Genomic DNA, 15,709 nt, shown 5'->3' on the forward strand with positions numbered 1-15,709 from the left:
ATTACCTCGCGAACTAATCCCGTAAAACTAATTTACCGGGCGATTAAATAATTAAGCCGACTTTTAATAATTAAACTAATAATGAAATAAGCTTAAATTAAATTAAGCACTTCGATAAATATATTAAATCGTAAACGAAAAGTCGCTACCGCCTCTTAATTTTCGACGGTTACGAAAACTATATTTCGACCGAATTCGAAGTATATTATTAAAACAACGATATTATTACTATTAATATATTTCCTTATTTATTATATTTATTTTAACTTTTCGATATAATATTTTATTCGCTTTTAAAACGTACTTATTCGAAAAAAATCGAGCTATTTATTAAAGCTTTTATAAATTATATTATTAAGCTCGAGTTTTTTATCGCTTTTAAAGCCGCGTATTTTATTGTTTTTACGGAAATTAATATTAAATTTAGATTTAACGTATTTAGTTTAATACCTTATAACCTTAACGAGGTAATTAATAAACTAAATATGTGTCTCCGGACGCTTATATTTAACCTATCCCGTTTAGGGACGGCTAGTACCTATAACCTTTAAACGCCGTCTAACCCTTAATAAATAACTAAACACTTTATTTATATTAAAAAAAGGGTATCTACTTATTAAAGAAGCTCTCCGACGCCGATTTTAAATGCGGTAAACTAAATAATAAAGGGTATAATTAAAATAGCCTATAAAATAACCTTTATACGCGATAAAATATATATACTAAAAAAGGCTTATTTAGCACTTTTTAAGCGCCGGAGAGCTAAAAAATCGCGAGTTTAGCTTAAAAAAACCCTTACTATTAAAGAATTTTAGCAGCTATAAAACGAAAAGGTAAAAAAAAAGCGTTCAGCGCCCGATAAAAATAAAAATAAGGGTTCGTCGAAACGGAGGGCGACCGGTAAAAAATATTATAATATTTACGGCGAGATAGGTTATAATACGCGAATATATAAAAAAAATATAAAATTAAGCGAAAAATCGGATAACGAGTAATTTTAATTGATTTTAAGCGTTATAATTAAATTAATTTATATAAAAAGGTCGAGAAGTGGAAAAGGTGCGTCGTTAAATAATATGCGTCGCGTAGTAGTAAATCACGTTATTTTAATTATAAAAAAAGATAACGTGGTTTACCACTACGCGATATATATTACTTAGCGACGCACCTTTTTTACTTCTCAACCTTTTTATATAAATTAATTTAATTATAACGCTTAAAATTAATTAAAACTACTCGCTATCCGATTTTTCGCTTAATTTTATATTTTTTTATATATTTACGCATTATAACCTGTCTCGCCGTAAACACTATAACGTTTTTTATTAGTCGCCTTCCGTTTTAACGAACCTTTATTTTTACTTTTATCGGGCGCTAAACGCTTTTTTTTATTTTCTCGTTTTATAGCTATTAAAATTTTTTAATAATAAAAGCTTTTTTAAACTAAACTCGCGATTTTTTAGCTCTTCGGCGCTTAAAAAGTACTAAATTAACCTTTTTTAATATATATATCTTATCGCGTATAAAGGTTATTTTATAGGCTATTTTAATTATACCCTTCGTTATTTAGTTTACCGTATTTAAAATCGGCGTCGGAAAGCTTCTTTAATAAGTAAACACCCTCTTTTTAATATAAATAAAGTATTTAGTTATTTATTAAGGGTTAAACGGCGTTTAAAGGTCGTAGATATTAGCCGTCCTTAAATAAAATAGGTTAAATATAAGCGTTCGGAAACGTATATTTAACTTATTAATTATTTTGTTAAGGTTATAAAGTATTAAATTAAATACGCTAAATTTAAATTTAATATTAATTTCCGTAAAAATAATAAAATGTACGGCTTTTAAAAGCAATAAAAAACTCGAGCTTAATAATATAGTTTATAAAAACTTTAATAAATAGCTCGATTTTTTTCGAATAAGCACGTTTTAAAAGCGAATAAAATACTATATTAAGAGGTTAAAGCAAGTATAATAAATAGGAAGGCATATTAATAATAATAATATCGTTATTTTAATAATATATCTCGAATTCGGTCGAAATATAGCTTTCGTAACCGTTGAAAATTAAAAGGCGGTAACGATTTTTCGTTTATAATTTAATATATTTATCGAAATGCTTAATTTAATTTAAACTTATTTCGTTATTAATTTAGCCATTAAAAATCGGCTTAATTATTTAGTTGCCCGGTAAATCGGTTTCGCGGGACTAGTTTACGAGGTAATATTAATTTTAAACGATTAAAAACGGCGGAATATATTAACTTTATAAATTAATATATTTAATCGCCGTTGCCTATTCCCGATTACTAGGCTAAACCGACTTCGCTTTTTTACGCCGTTCGGCGCGTATTACGATAAATATTAACCCGATTATGCCCATTATAAAGCCGGTCTCGTTAAAATTTTAAATATCTTCGTTAACGATCCCGTATTTCGCTTTTATATTCGCGATTAACGTAAACTAAATAAAAATAACTTTAAAATCCTCGTAAAAAGCCTTTTAATAATCGTACCGACGATTTATTTTAATTTTTAAATCCGGGTTACGGTTAATAAAGCGTTTAATTTAATACTTACCGACGCGGTCGCCGCCGCGTAACGCAGTAAAAAAATTAGCTATATTTTCTACACTAACGAAATCGGGAGGCATCCCTCGAATATTTAAATTAATTATATATTTACGAAGTACTTCCTTTTTAATTAAATTTATTTTACGTCGTTTCGGTCGGATTTCGCGTTTTAAAGTTCGGCCGTAAATTCGATAACGTAAAATTAATTCGGGTATATTATAAACTTTTATTATTACTCTTTAACTTATTTAATTCGGTCCGTTTCGTATCGCTTAAATTATTAAAACTATCCGATCTTTTAAAATTAATTAAGCATTATAATTATAAAGGTATTACGCGTTAAAGTTTAATTATATTAGAATTAAATTAAGGTGCGTCGCTAAGTGATATGCGTTGCGTAGTGGTAAACTACGTTAATTATTATAAATATTACGATATTTTTAATAAAACCTAATCCGACGTTATTACGCCGTACCGGGGAAACGTAAACGATTATTAAATAAACCTAAAAGAAAAAAAGAGCCCCGAAAATTTAAAGTTTAGCCCACTTTATAAAATATCCCTTAAAGAATTTAAAGTTTATAAAGAATACGTTACCGCCGCTTTAAAAAAAGTTTTATCGTTAATAGTATTACTCCGTAAATAGCGCCTATTTTATTTACATAGAAAATTAATAGAAGACTCCGTTTTTATATTAATTATCGTAAACTAAATATACTTATTAAAAAAGACCGGTATCCGCTGCCGCTAATTAACGAAACCCTTAATAAAATAACTAAAGCTAAAATATATATTAAAATCGATATCCGCTAAATATTTTACAAGACTCGTATAAAACTCTAGGATTAAAATTTAACGATATTTCGGACTAAGTATAAATCCTTTAAATACTAAGTTCTCTTTTTTAAACTCACTAATAGCTCTATAACGTTCCAACGGTTTATTAACGAGATTTTAATAGAGTACTTAGATTTATTTTATAGCGCTTACTTCGATAATATTTTAATTTATTCGAAAAACGAGGAAAAATACGTGGAATATATTAAGAAATTGTTATAAAAGCTAAAAGAAGTAAGCCTTTAAACTAATATAAAAAAATGCGAATTTTACGTTATTAGGACTAAATACCTCGGCTTTATAATAAGTATAAACGGCGTAAAAGTCGATCTCGAAAAAATTAAAGCCGTTAAAGACTAAGACGCTTTTACTAATATTAAAACCGTCTAGTCCTTTTTTAAATTCTATAATTACTATTAACGCTTCGTATATAAATATAGCCGCATCGCTAAGCTCTTAACGAACTTAATTAAAAAAAATCTCACTTTCGCGTAAACCGACGAATATTAAAAGGTATTCGAAAGGTTAAAGAAATTACTCTTAGAGGCGCCCGTATTAATATACTTTTTTTACAATAAAAAAACCCGAGTCGAGACCGATGTATCGAATAGTATCCTAGTTAACGTTTTATTTTAAAAGGAGGGACTTAACGATAAATAGTATCCCGTATATTTTTACTCCGAAACGATATAAAAAGCCGAGCATAATTACTTTATTTAAGATAAAGAAATATTAATAATAATAAAAGCGTTTAAATATTAAAGAGCGGAATTAATAGGATTATAACGATCTTAATTATTTTTCGTAATCATTAATTACGAAGTACTTTAATATTTCGGCACTAAACGATTACTTAATATAAAATAAACGATTTAAGCCGATACGTTATTATAATATAATTTTATAATTATTTATAGGCCGGGGAGAAAAAACGTCCTTATTAACGCACTTTTTAAAAAAACGGGTAATCTTAAAACTTAAAAGGATAAAAAAAGACGCTTAACGAATTATAGCTTTATTTAAACTAGCCTTTTTAAACGTTATTTAAGCTTTAAAGGAAACGCGTTACCCGATTAAAAAAAAAGCGAGCTCTTAATTATACTTAATCGAAAAGCCACTTAAACGCTTTAAATATAAACTTACCGACACCCTTTTACACGAGAATGCTATATATCCGGGGTTAGAAATATATAAACAAAGAGCCCGAAAAAATAAAACATAAAAATAAACCATTAATAAACGGTTTATCTTATTCTAAGGCCGCTTTATTATGCTTAACGAAGGCGACTTTTAAACCCGTGTAATCGATAAGGTTTACTTTTAAACCCTTATAGTACACTTAAGAAAAAATAAAACTAAGCGGCTAGTATAAATAAAATACTAATAGTTAAGATTAAGTAAAAATTACGATATATTCGTAATTAACTATATAAAATATAGGCCGAGTAAGGTTCCCCGTAATAAAACATTAAGCTTTTTATACTTATTATTAATTTTATTATAACTTTAAGACGCTATTAGTCACATGGCGCTATCGGCAGTATGTGCGAAATTAGCCAGTTAGGTGAAATCAGAATATATTAGGCTGGAGAGGAAAAGAAGGAAGGAGGAAAGAAGGTCAGCTCTAATGCGGTGCGAAGGGTAAAGTAGTGATGTGTGGGGCACTGCATCGAGCAACCAATTAATCCACGTGAATCGGCCTTAGCGGGGCCTAGCTACGTGACTCTATCGTAATAAACTTTAAAATAATACTTAAAAATAAAAAAGGGAATAATAATATTATATTAATAATCGATAAATTAGGGAAGCGAATATAAAGTATCGCTTACCGAATAATTATCACCGTAGCCGAAATAGCCCGACTATACTATAAAAAATTATATTAAACGTATAGTTACCTTTTAATAATAATTTTAAACCGAGGACCGTAATTTACCTCCGCTTTTATAAATAAAGTATTAAAAATTCTAAGAATTAAATAAAAACTATCCTCGGTAAATTATTCTTAAACGGCGAAATAAACCGAAATAGCGATTTAATACCTCGAGTAAAAACTATAAATATTTACTAACCATTTTTAAAACGATTAAAACGAAGCCTTACCGGCTATAAATACCGCCTAGGCTACGTTACCTTAAAATTTAATAGTGTACTTCCCTTACGAAATCGAAATAGGGTTCCCTATAAAATCTACTTAAAATTAAGAGGCTAAGACTAAAAACATAACGAACTTAAAAAAACGCGAAAAGCTTAACCGAATAACCGTATAAAATTAAATAAAACGAATTATTAATTATTATAAAATAACTAAAGGAAATATAGCTAAAGCTTAATAAAGAATATATAATCAAGAAAATAAGCACCGACGGTAACCGGATTTCGATATCGAGGATCGGGTATTTATTATTAAAAAAACCTAGTCTTTTATAAGGCTTACTAATAAACTTAATTATTCTCTAACCCGATAATACTATAAAATCGAATAAAAAATCGGTTACTCGTATTTATTAAAAGTCTTAAAAAGATAAATAGGTTTTAAAGTCTTTTATGTAAACCGACTTAGAAAATACTCGAATAACCCTTTAATTAAATAAGCGGCACGAAACCTTAATAACGAAATAATCGAACTAAGCGAAAAAAAGAATAAGAAGTATACCGTATTACTAGTTTAAAGATTTACTATCGGAAATTATAATATTAAGTCGAATAAAAAAAATAAGATCCCGACTTAACTTAATATCCTATAAAGAACTTTAAAAATACGGCTAAGTAATTATAAACCTACCACGAATAAAATCCCGAGGCCTCTAATCCCCCGATACGTTTACAGTATTAACTATAAGCGGTCGAGAACGACACGTTTAACGAGCTATATAAAAATAATAATAAACCGGCCGCCCCCGAGAAAAAAACGGTACAACGAAAAGGTTAAAAGAAATAATAATTTAAATAAAGGAATAAATTTAAGTAATTATAGTATTAATTTTTTACTTAATATATCTCGGGACGAGCTATTTTAAAAGAAGGGGTAATACTACGACGCATTTTAAAATAGGCCTTTAATAGCTTTACTAATTAAAATAGGGCAAGGGTATACGAGAAATAGCCTAAGCGCTACTTAACTTTTCCCCACCTATTTAAATAAAGAAATCGTCCCGGTAAAGCTAGACCTTTTCTTTTTTTCCCCATCTTTTTAGTTTTCTATAATAAAGCAATAACTTATAACCTTACCTCTCGAATTACTATAATTATAACATTATTTTTATTCTTTATTATTAAAGTTAATATTTTAATTTTCTTTATATTTTTAAAACTATTATTTTAAAAGTTTTTATAAATAAAATCACGTAGTTAAGCCCTATTAAAGCCGATACACGTGGTTTAATTAATTAATATTATTAAAGCTTCACTTTAACCTTATATATTACTTCCTTACCTTTCGCACTATATTAAAGCTAACCTTCCTTCTTTCCTTCCTTTCTTTTTTCTCCAGCTTAATATATTTTAATTTCACTTAACTGGCTAATTTCGCACATACTGCCGATAGCGCCATATAATTAATAATTATATTTTTAAAAGTTTAAAAAACTCTTATTCTTTTAAAAATATATAATGTTAAAAGTTTTAAATAGTTACCTTATAAAATTTATAAAACACTATAAAAGGAAGTTTAAATCGAATTTTTCTAAGTTTTATTTAATTTTAAATGAATTTTTAAAGATGGTGAGTTTTAGTAAGAAATGGGGTTAGTGCGCAGACTTTTGTCCACTGATTTTACATACTTCATGTAGGTATCCAATGACATCGGATATGTACTTGCAGCACTAATTTGGAGAAGTGGCAGCACGGATATTCGGTTCCAGGGCGAGTCATAACTCTCCAGATCTATCAATGATACGCGCTCCCTAACGTTCATTATATTGCATGCATTGGCTTCCTACTTGCACTTGAAGAGTTCTATTGGACAAGATACCAGTAAGAAACATTGAATCAAAGATGGAATTGCTGCAGCTGGGACTCCCCAGTCATTGGCAGCCAACCCTCTTTGCCGAACTTGAAACTTCCGAATCATCGATATATCTTGGTGGTTGGAAATGCACATTGCCAGCGATGGCGGATGTTTTAAGGCTCGTAGGCGCCCCGGCCAAGCTTCGGCTCTAGTTCCGGGCTGAGCTCCGAGTCTAGCTCCGAGGGGTCGATTTCTGGGTCCTGGTGGCAGATCAAGGATGGCACAGAGCACACTCGGGAGTGGTTATTGGACCTCAGTCGAACATGCTACTACTATTGGTGTACCTAATGTAGGTAGGTAAGTAGGTAGGTATGTCGGGCAGGTAGTTGATATATCTAGTCTAGAGAAGAAGAAGCAATCTATGACCCAACGATCCACGTTTCTCTTGTTTCGTAACCAGTCTCTACGGCATGTAATGACGAATGTATGCAGTGATGTATTTGTTGGGTTCATTCGCCATTCTATCACCCCCTTCTCCGCGCCCGTTTGAAATTTTTCCACCTGCGCTGGCTGGATGGCCCCTTTGGAGTAGAGCCGCGGGCATCCCTGTCCTTCCCAATCCGGCAAGTTGGCGGAAGCAGCGAAACTCGGCTGGGCTCACGCGGCTTGCACGACGTAATAGGTACCTTCTCAGGTGGTATGCATGTAGCCCTGGGTGCCACCACCTGCTGCTTTCACCTCACCTCGACTAGCGCACGTCCCACTCCCTCTTCCTTACCCTTACATCAGGTTCTTGGATCTGATCCGTTTCTCCCCCCTCAAAATTCGAAACCACGACGTAGTACTTGCAGGGAAGCCAAGACCCAGCAACCGCGACTCTGCACTAGGCCGTCCCTACCTTATTAGGCCCTGGGCCAACCAGCAGGCAGGAAGACGAGGTCAGCGGGCATTGCAGAAAGTCGAGGGCGAGACTAGACTTGGCCTGGCCTGGACGGGGACGCTGGACTGGACTTTTCCAAAATGCAATGCCCACAATCCACTCGCTCTGACCCCAATTGCCCAAGCACATGGGAAAAGTGAAATCGGCAGAATAAAATAAATAAAAAAATAAATAAAAAAACTATCGTCGAGCTTTTCCAGGTCTATACCGCCCTTTCCCGCCCCCTCCAAAACCCAATTCACAAATATCTTTTTGCGTGCATCGACTTTTCTCGCTCCCTGGAAGAATAGTCCGCCCGTCCGTCCGTCGTATACAGAATTTTCCCTACGCTCGGAGACTCCCATACTTCTCGACACACTCTTCCCCAGATCTTGACCTCTTCGACCCGTCAAGCCATATTCCCCGATCCAAGAAGTCATCAGGTGAGTTTTGTCTGCCTTTCGCAATGCTGGCCGCTGTGGCCCATCTATCCATCATGTCGTGTGTCGTTTGCCTCTTTCTCGTTCTTGGATGGGGGGCCTGAGTTTTGATGGTTTGCCCCTCTAAACCCCACCTCTGAGCCCGATCCGATAGAGCAACGCAAGCAAGCAGGCAGGCAAGCAGGCAAGCAAGCAGGTACAGATAGTATCTATCTGCTGCTGCTGCTGCTGTTGCTGTTGCTGTTGTTGCTGTTGCTTGTTGCCCCCACCATTCATTCGCCGCTCATCTCAATTCAGCCCACACCTGCCCAGTCTTCACCATCCACAAACATTAACCTCAACCGTTTGAAAAGCCACCACGTTCCAACGGCCGACGTTAAAGGTTCGTTGCAGCATTCGGTCAAAGAAAGAAAAAAGAAAGAAAAGAAAAGAAAAACCCAACCCCCTGCACTTCCAATTAGTGCCCTTTCCCTTTCCTTGGTCAGCGCCAAACGTACCCTGCCAGTGCCAAGCGTAGAGCGCAAACATATTGCCCCTCCAAGACACACACCACCATACTACTACCGGCGCAACCTCGACTGACTTTTCTTCATCAAGTTCACTTCTTGTCAACAACAACCAACACCACACACTCAACCATCTCGACTCAATTTTCAACAAGATGGATTTCGGTGCTCCCCAAGGCGGCCGTGCCTGCTTCAACTGTAAGTTCGACATTTTCCCATGTTCAACTTGCTGCTTCTCTCTTCTCATTTGGGGTTGCCTGCGCATTCCCACAATGTCCGCGCCAGATCATACCGCCCCATGGAATGGCTGGTTGCGCTCCAAACATCTGCCTTTCTCATCGCAGCAATTCTGGAGCACCGGATGCCGCGTCGCTGTCGAGTTGTTGATCTTTGCGAATGAACGCCACGACCTCGTTGCGATGCGCATTTCATCCCCGAGACAGTAGCAGTGTTCGTTGGTTGTCGTTGTCGAAATTTTCTTCCTGGGCGACTTTTCGCCTCCGAGTCCCATTTTTGTCCTCCACCATGAAATTCTCGGTATGCTGATTTTGAACATTGCTTTAGGCGGCCAGACTACGCATCAGGTATGGAAGATGCACTGCATCATTCTGACTTTGTCTTCAGGTGCTCGTACTGACTTGACCATTTGCTCAGGCTCGCGACTGCCCTACTCGTGGCGCTGCTAAGTGGTGAGTCTTTTGCTCATATGCCTCTCCCCGTTGGCGTTTACTGACGTAGCTCATCTCAGCTACAACTGCGGCAACGAGGGTCACATCAGCCGTGACTGCCCTGAGGGTCCCAAGGACAGCAGTGCCAAGTCTTGCTACCGATGCGGCCAGACCGGCCACATCAGCCGTGACTGCCCCACCAACGCCGGCTCGGGTGGCCAGGGCGGCCAGGGCGGCGGTGCCACGGAGTGCTACAAGGTACGGCTGACCATGCACACTCACTTCTCCGTACATGAAATGTACTAACTCTCCCTTGTAGTGCGGCAAGATCGGCCACATTGCCCGTAACTGCCCCGATTCCTTCGGTGCTGGTGGCGGTGGCTACAGCGGCGGCGGCTACGGTGGCCAAGGTGGCTACGGTGGTGGCGCTGGCGGTGGCAAGACCTGCTACTCCTGCGGTGGCTACGGCCACATGTCTCGTACGTATCCTTCGTCCTTGGAATCTTTCTCGATCTCTAACCCCCGGTTGTAGGTGAGTGCGTCAACGGCAGCAAATGCTACAACTGCGGCGAGAACGGCCACTTCTCTCGTGACTGCCCTAAGGAGTCATCCGGTGGCGAGAAGATTTGCTACAAGTGCCAGCAACCTGGCCACGTCCAGGCTGCGTGCCCCAACAACTAAGGGCCTTGCAGTTGTCCGGGATTGAGGATCGCGTGGTAGGGGAGGAATCCGTTGATGTCGTCGATGAGCCACTTTGTATACACTGTCTTGTCAACCGCTGGCTATCCCCACGGTTGCCAAACTCGGGTGCGATAGTTGGTCAAGGGCCGTGGGTTCGGCTGTGATACCAACAACAATTTTCTCCTTTTCCTTGACATGTTTTTTCAAGGCTTTGCGAAACCAGGTTCGGAAAAGGTCTTCTCATCAGCAACGATGGCGTCTGGACGACTCCAATTTGCTCGGAAACATAGGGTCATGAATGCAATGCTCAACGGCGTTTGAGAATCATCTCGTGCTCTCTTCTGTAGTTTATGGGCCTCATTAGGCTCCAAACTTTGGTGTGACTTGATCTAATAGTGCAATCGAAATGAGCAGAGATATCCCGATTACAGATATCGCTGTAGATATTCAGCACGCATTGGTGCCACGTGAATGCTCCCCATCCAACTCCCGCGACATGTTTGCTCAATTATGCTGCCAATCACTCACTTCACTTGCCACCCGTCACATCTCGACATACAGCTGTTCGCCGTGGTTGTTCTTCGTTGGCTTGGTTTGCGATGACCATATAGATGAATAAGTAGGGAACAAACAACCTTCGGGACTAAGACTTGACATCTTTCGGCGATGTCGTCCTGGTCCTGTTGGAAAGAAGCTGTGACATAATGAAGTGGCTGACGTCCTCATCCTGCCAATATGCTATATGCGATGCAATCGTATTGATGGGGTTGAAGTCAAGGACGCTCCTATTTCTTGGGTCAGCTTGCGAACATCCGACTCAATCCACCTCCTATCTCAGTCTTCCTGCCATGTTGCCACACGCCGGCGAAAGTTTCGTCGACTGGTCAACATATCCTCGGCCAACTATTGAAACGAATATCGTGATATGCGAAATGAAGACAAGCAAAACTGGGTAAACAATACGGGGACAACTTACTCTTGAATGCTGTAGTCCACTCGCCCGTTGCGGTTAAGAGCGCGAACCCTCATCTCCTCACGCCTGATCTTCTGAGCCTTTTGCTCCTCGGCGGCCCAAGCATCGCCTAAAGCCTGGCCCTCCTCAGCTCGGCTCGCGGCTGCCTTGTGCTCTTCGATACGCTTCTTCTGGAACCGCGCGAAGAGTGTCTCAAGCTCGTCGTCGATGAGAGTCGCGCCATGTCCGCCACCCTCGATCGCGTCGTCACCATTGCCTCCCAAGCCTAGGCTGGCACCTGAGGAGGCGGATTGCTGCCGGGCAAGCGCCTTCTTGCGAGCCGCCGTCTTTTCCAATTGCGCCGTGGCATCGGATATAACACCGCCGCCCGAGATGTTCGTACCGGCGCCAGGGGTGTTGGACTTGGAAGTACTGGCAGACCCTTGTTGCGAGCTGTGGGCCGTCATATTTGCGACTTCCTCGTTGCTTAGGCCCAGACTGCGGTTAAGGATCGAGCTGGCGATGCCTCCACTGATGCTACTCCAGAGCCCGCTGACACTTTGGCCTACCTTGACGCCGATGCCTGAGAGGCCCTGGGGCGCCACCGAGTTGAAAATGCCTTTCTTGGTATATGGTAGGGCTTGAGGCTTCAGAGCGGACATGGCGGGAGACACGAGAGGTTCCATTCGATATCCGATCGGGTCAGAAGGGTGGAAGATGTTAAAGAGCTGGCCTACCTTTGGGGATGAGATCGAGAAAGGCAGACCTGTGATGGCTGAAACTCGCTCAGTAGGGCTCGTGGACATGAAAGTATCCTCCATGAATTCACTGCTTAAGGGGGTTTCCGGGGGCATTGACCGAGAGCTGTGTCGTGCGGCTATTGTTCGCCCCTTCAGCATCTGGAAGAGGCCGATGGGGGATCCGAGGCAGTAAAAGTCCTCGACGGTGAAATCAAAGGCCAACTCCTTCGAGTCTGGCGAGGTCTCCTGGCGTTCATTGTTGGAAGGCCAGAATCGTAGAGGATTGCGCAGTTGGTCTGCATCCTTCGCAGGCTCCTTTTGACGGCAGAGAAGATCAAACATGATTGCACTCCCGAGCGAGTGACCGACGATGTGAACCTTCCCCTTAAACTCCGGGTTTCGCTCCAAAAAGAGCTTGTATATGCGGTTCGATTCTGTCAGTACAATCTCCACGATCTGTTCTCGGTATGCTGATTGGTACAAGAGCACATCAAGGGCCAAATCGGATATGAGAGAGCGGGCAAAGGCAACACCCTCCACAGTGATGTCCTCCAGCGAGGGATCTACAATATTAATGATTAGCAGACAGATAGATTTGAAATGCACCCGGTGCAAACCCATTGCCGCTACTTACACTCGTCCTCCTCATCGAACGCCCCAGCCGTTGTAAGATCCTGCTCTCCCTTCTTTTCCTTGCGCTTCGGAAAGTCGAGAAGGTGACGCCAACACACGGGCAACACTTGAACGCGGCAATTTCCAGGACCCTCTCCGAATTCCGAATTGAGGGCGCGAAGGTCGGCAGAATGCGAGTACACACCCTTGAGCGTCTTGCGAAGCATATTGACATCGTGGACAAAGTTCACACTCTCCATGCTGTAATAAGTCAGTAATGAAGGGTAGCAGGTGATATTAAGCAAAGGACTTGCCGAAGACCTAGGAGTTGGCCAATGCCGTGGGTAACAAGAACCAGGTGCTCGATTTCACGACCCTGAGTCTCACCAGCTTGGGCGTTATAGTCATCTTGAATCTCTTGCTCCTGCCGCTGACGGATCTTTTCTTGTTGCTTATCTGGGTCGTCTGCGGTGTCAAGGTAAGAGGAAAACTGCTTCTTGAGATGATCCTCACGGCTTTCGATTTCGGCTGCATCGTCTCCGCCGGCAGCATCTTTGTCGCTTGTGGAATCGGCTTTTGAAAGCGGCGGTGCAGACCTGCGTTTGAGAGCCTTTTGTGCCTTCTCACTCAGCGATGAATCGGGTTCAGGCACCTTTGCCGAGGTGCCAGTCGTCGGGGTCGGAGGGCGTTTCTCATCCTTCTTGGCTGTATCTGTGTACCCTCGAACCAGTTTCACGCCGCTCACTGTCAACAGTCAGTCAGACTTGTCTGCACGGAGTTAATTAAAGACATTTGTACGTACTGTACCCGCCTCCGGCGAAACGTTGATAAACCGTTGAGGTGACCCATGACAGCATGCTTTCCGATGAGAGCCAAGCAGTCGTAGAGTCTTGGTAAGTGGCGATACCTGCGCGTATTGTTAATCGAGGCCCTAGTAAACTTCTGCTACACTGCTTTGTGTGGGCTGTTGACGAACTGGGAGACGCGAGAGGCCGAGATTCTGTAGGAGTGGGAATACTAATGAGCAGGGAGCCATTGTAACTTACTGTTCATATAGGTGCCAAACAAGCGGTAGGTTTGTGGCTGGTGAGCAATCGTCTGCGATGGTATGAGTTTCTGCATGCTTTCTGCTTGAGATCCTCCCGCTGATGCTGCTGCTCGGAGGTTATCAACTGAAGCTTTAGGGGTAACATCTTTTCGAGTCCCCGAGTTACTACGGGATCGTGAGCTCTTAGGATATGTCCAAGGTTTCACTTTGAGATAACCCTCCTCAAGCTGAGCTGCCAGATTTTCCTCGCAGGGACGGAGTGTTGACCCTTCTTGGTAGAACCAGCTCCCCCGGCGCACATCGTAAACGGGACCAAGCCAGTACACTGGCGCGAGCTCTCGCACTTCGATATCGACATCGAAGAGGAAATCCTCGTTAACAGGAACGCGAATGCCTTGCGTTTGATCTGGCTGGGACGCATCTATGCTCGTATTAGGCGAATCTGAGGCGGATGTGGCACGGCCACGACGGGATGTGGAACTCGCCCGCTTCTTGGAGGTATGCCTCTCGCGTCGATCTTCGACATCCTCCAAAAGCTTTTGGTAGGCGCTTTCAATGGACCGGGAGTCATTCTTGGTGAAAGCCACAAACTTTTTGGCGCCGCCGGTTTGGGATCCTCCTTATCCTTCTCTTTTTTATTATTCTTTATGAGTTGTGGCTTTCTTTTCGGGACCTAGGGTTTCCAGGTTAGCCTCGTTTGAGTACCCGGATGGTCCAGCAGGACTTACATCCACAGCATGAAACCACATGACATTCAGGTGGGGGCAGTCAGGAGGGTATTTCCTGAGACTTTGTCCATATATATTGTTGATGCTGTGGTCGTCGGCCTTCTTGGAGGGGTTGGGGGCGGGCATCGGTTTCGGGGGCGGAGGCAGCTCCTTCTCCTTGGGTGTCGGTGTGCTGCTTCGACTCGTGCTTCGACTCGTGTTCCACGGGTTGATAGAGTCAACAGCGCTGGCGAGGTACGACTTTTCTACCTTCTTCTCCCCAAGATCGCCAGTAGCACCTGATGCCGGTGCTGGGGCCATTTTATCTGTACGACCACGACCTCCCCATCCGAGCAGGCTGTGTGGATCGATCTTGTATGGGCGTCGTAGGGATGGAAGGATGAAGGGTCGCTGCAGTTGGATTGGGCGACAACCTCTAAAAAGGGTCGGCAGGGTCGCCAATGCGGCGATGCTTTAAGAGTCGGGACTGATAAAGGGTGCTTTAAGAGTGCTGAACGAGGCTGTGTGAGGATGATCAAACGGTGGCTAACCGTCAGGGCCACCAGTGCTTAGGTGGGAATTCTAGTCGACTCTTCCTCGCGTTGTAGTCAAACGGTGTCAAAGAAAGGAAGAAGAGGAAGAAAAGGTGCAGATGAGAGAGCGAGGCTTGAGGTTAGGTAGGCGGGTGATCTACCAAGGGGATCAAGGTGCTGTGACCAAGGGTGAGATTAATTTAGGGAGTATGTAGGTAGTGTAGTCGGAAAATGGATCACATGTAGATGCATCCATTCTCGTTTCCAGTGAGCTGGCGACACTTTCGAAGCTATGACATGCCCGCCCAAGCTGACAGGAAGCGGGCGCCTTAGTCAACACCTGCAAGAGCTCGAGCCGACTGCCGCCCAGCACCCCGCAGTCCCGGCTGGAAATACAAAGGACGCTAACGGAAGCTGAGCTCCAGCGAGCCCCTTACATTGAAGACTGCCACGCAACTGGATGCTGGAAAGACACGCTGCTCACGGGAATACGAGGTGGGACATATAAAGGCCCCCCAATAGACCAACTCCATGTCCACTTGCA

At 41.5% G+C, this 15,709-nt stretch overlaps 2 protein-coding genes across 2 annotated transcripts; one reads left to right on the forward strand and one right to left on the reverse strand.

Moving 5' to 3' along the window:
• Positions 1–9,379: 9,379 nt before the first annotated feature.
• PG986_007379 (uncharacterized protein) lies at positions 9,380–10,573 on the forward strand (the record flags this gene model as incomplete). The annotated part of the gene is made up of 6 exons (XM_066843601.1): positions 9,380–9,422; positions 9,789–9,808; positions 9,879–9,913; positions 9,973–10,150; positions 10,212–10,371; positions 10,425–10,573. 6 exons carry the CDS (start codon positions 9,380–9,382, stop codon positions 10,571–10,573), a joined length of 585 nt encoding a protein of 194 aa, XP_066699713.1.
• Positions 10,574–11,216: 643 nt separating this feature from the next.
• PG986_007380 (DDHD domain-containing protein) lies at positions 11,217–14,953 on the reverse strand (the record flags this gene model as incomplete). The annotated part of the gene is made up of 7 exons (XM_066843602.1): positions 11,217–11,358; positions 11,550–12,828; positions 12,900–13,131; positions 13,233–13,621; positions 13,680–13,784; positions 13,924–14,544; positions 14,599–14,953. 7 exons carry the CDS (start codon positions 14,951–14,953, stop codon positions 11,217–11,219), a joined length of 3,123 nt encoding a protein of 1,040 aa, XP_066699714.1.
• Positions 14,954–15,709: the final 756 nt, after the last annotated feature.

Source organism: Apiospora aurea, assembly GCF_038362705.1.
Source record: "Apiospora aurea strain CBS 24483 chromosome Unknown utg000005l_segment0_segment0, whole genome shotgun sequence".
Lineage (NCBI taxonomy): Eukaryota > Fungi > Ascomycota > Sordariomycetes > Amphisphaeriales > Apiosporaceae > Apiospora > Apiospora aurea.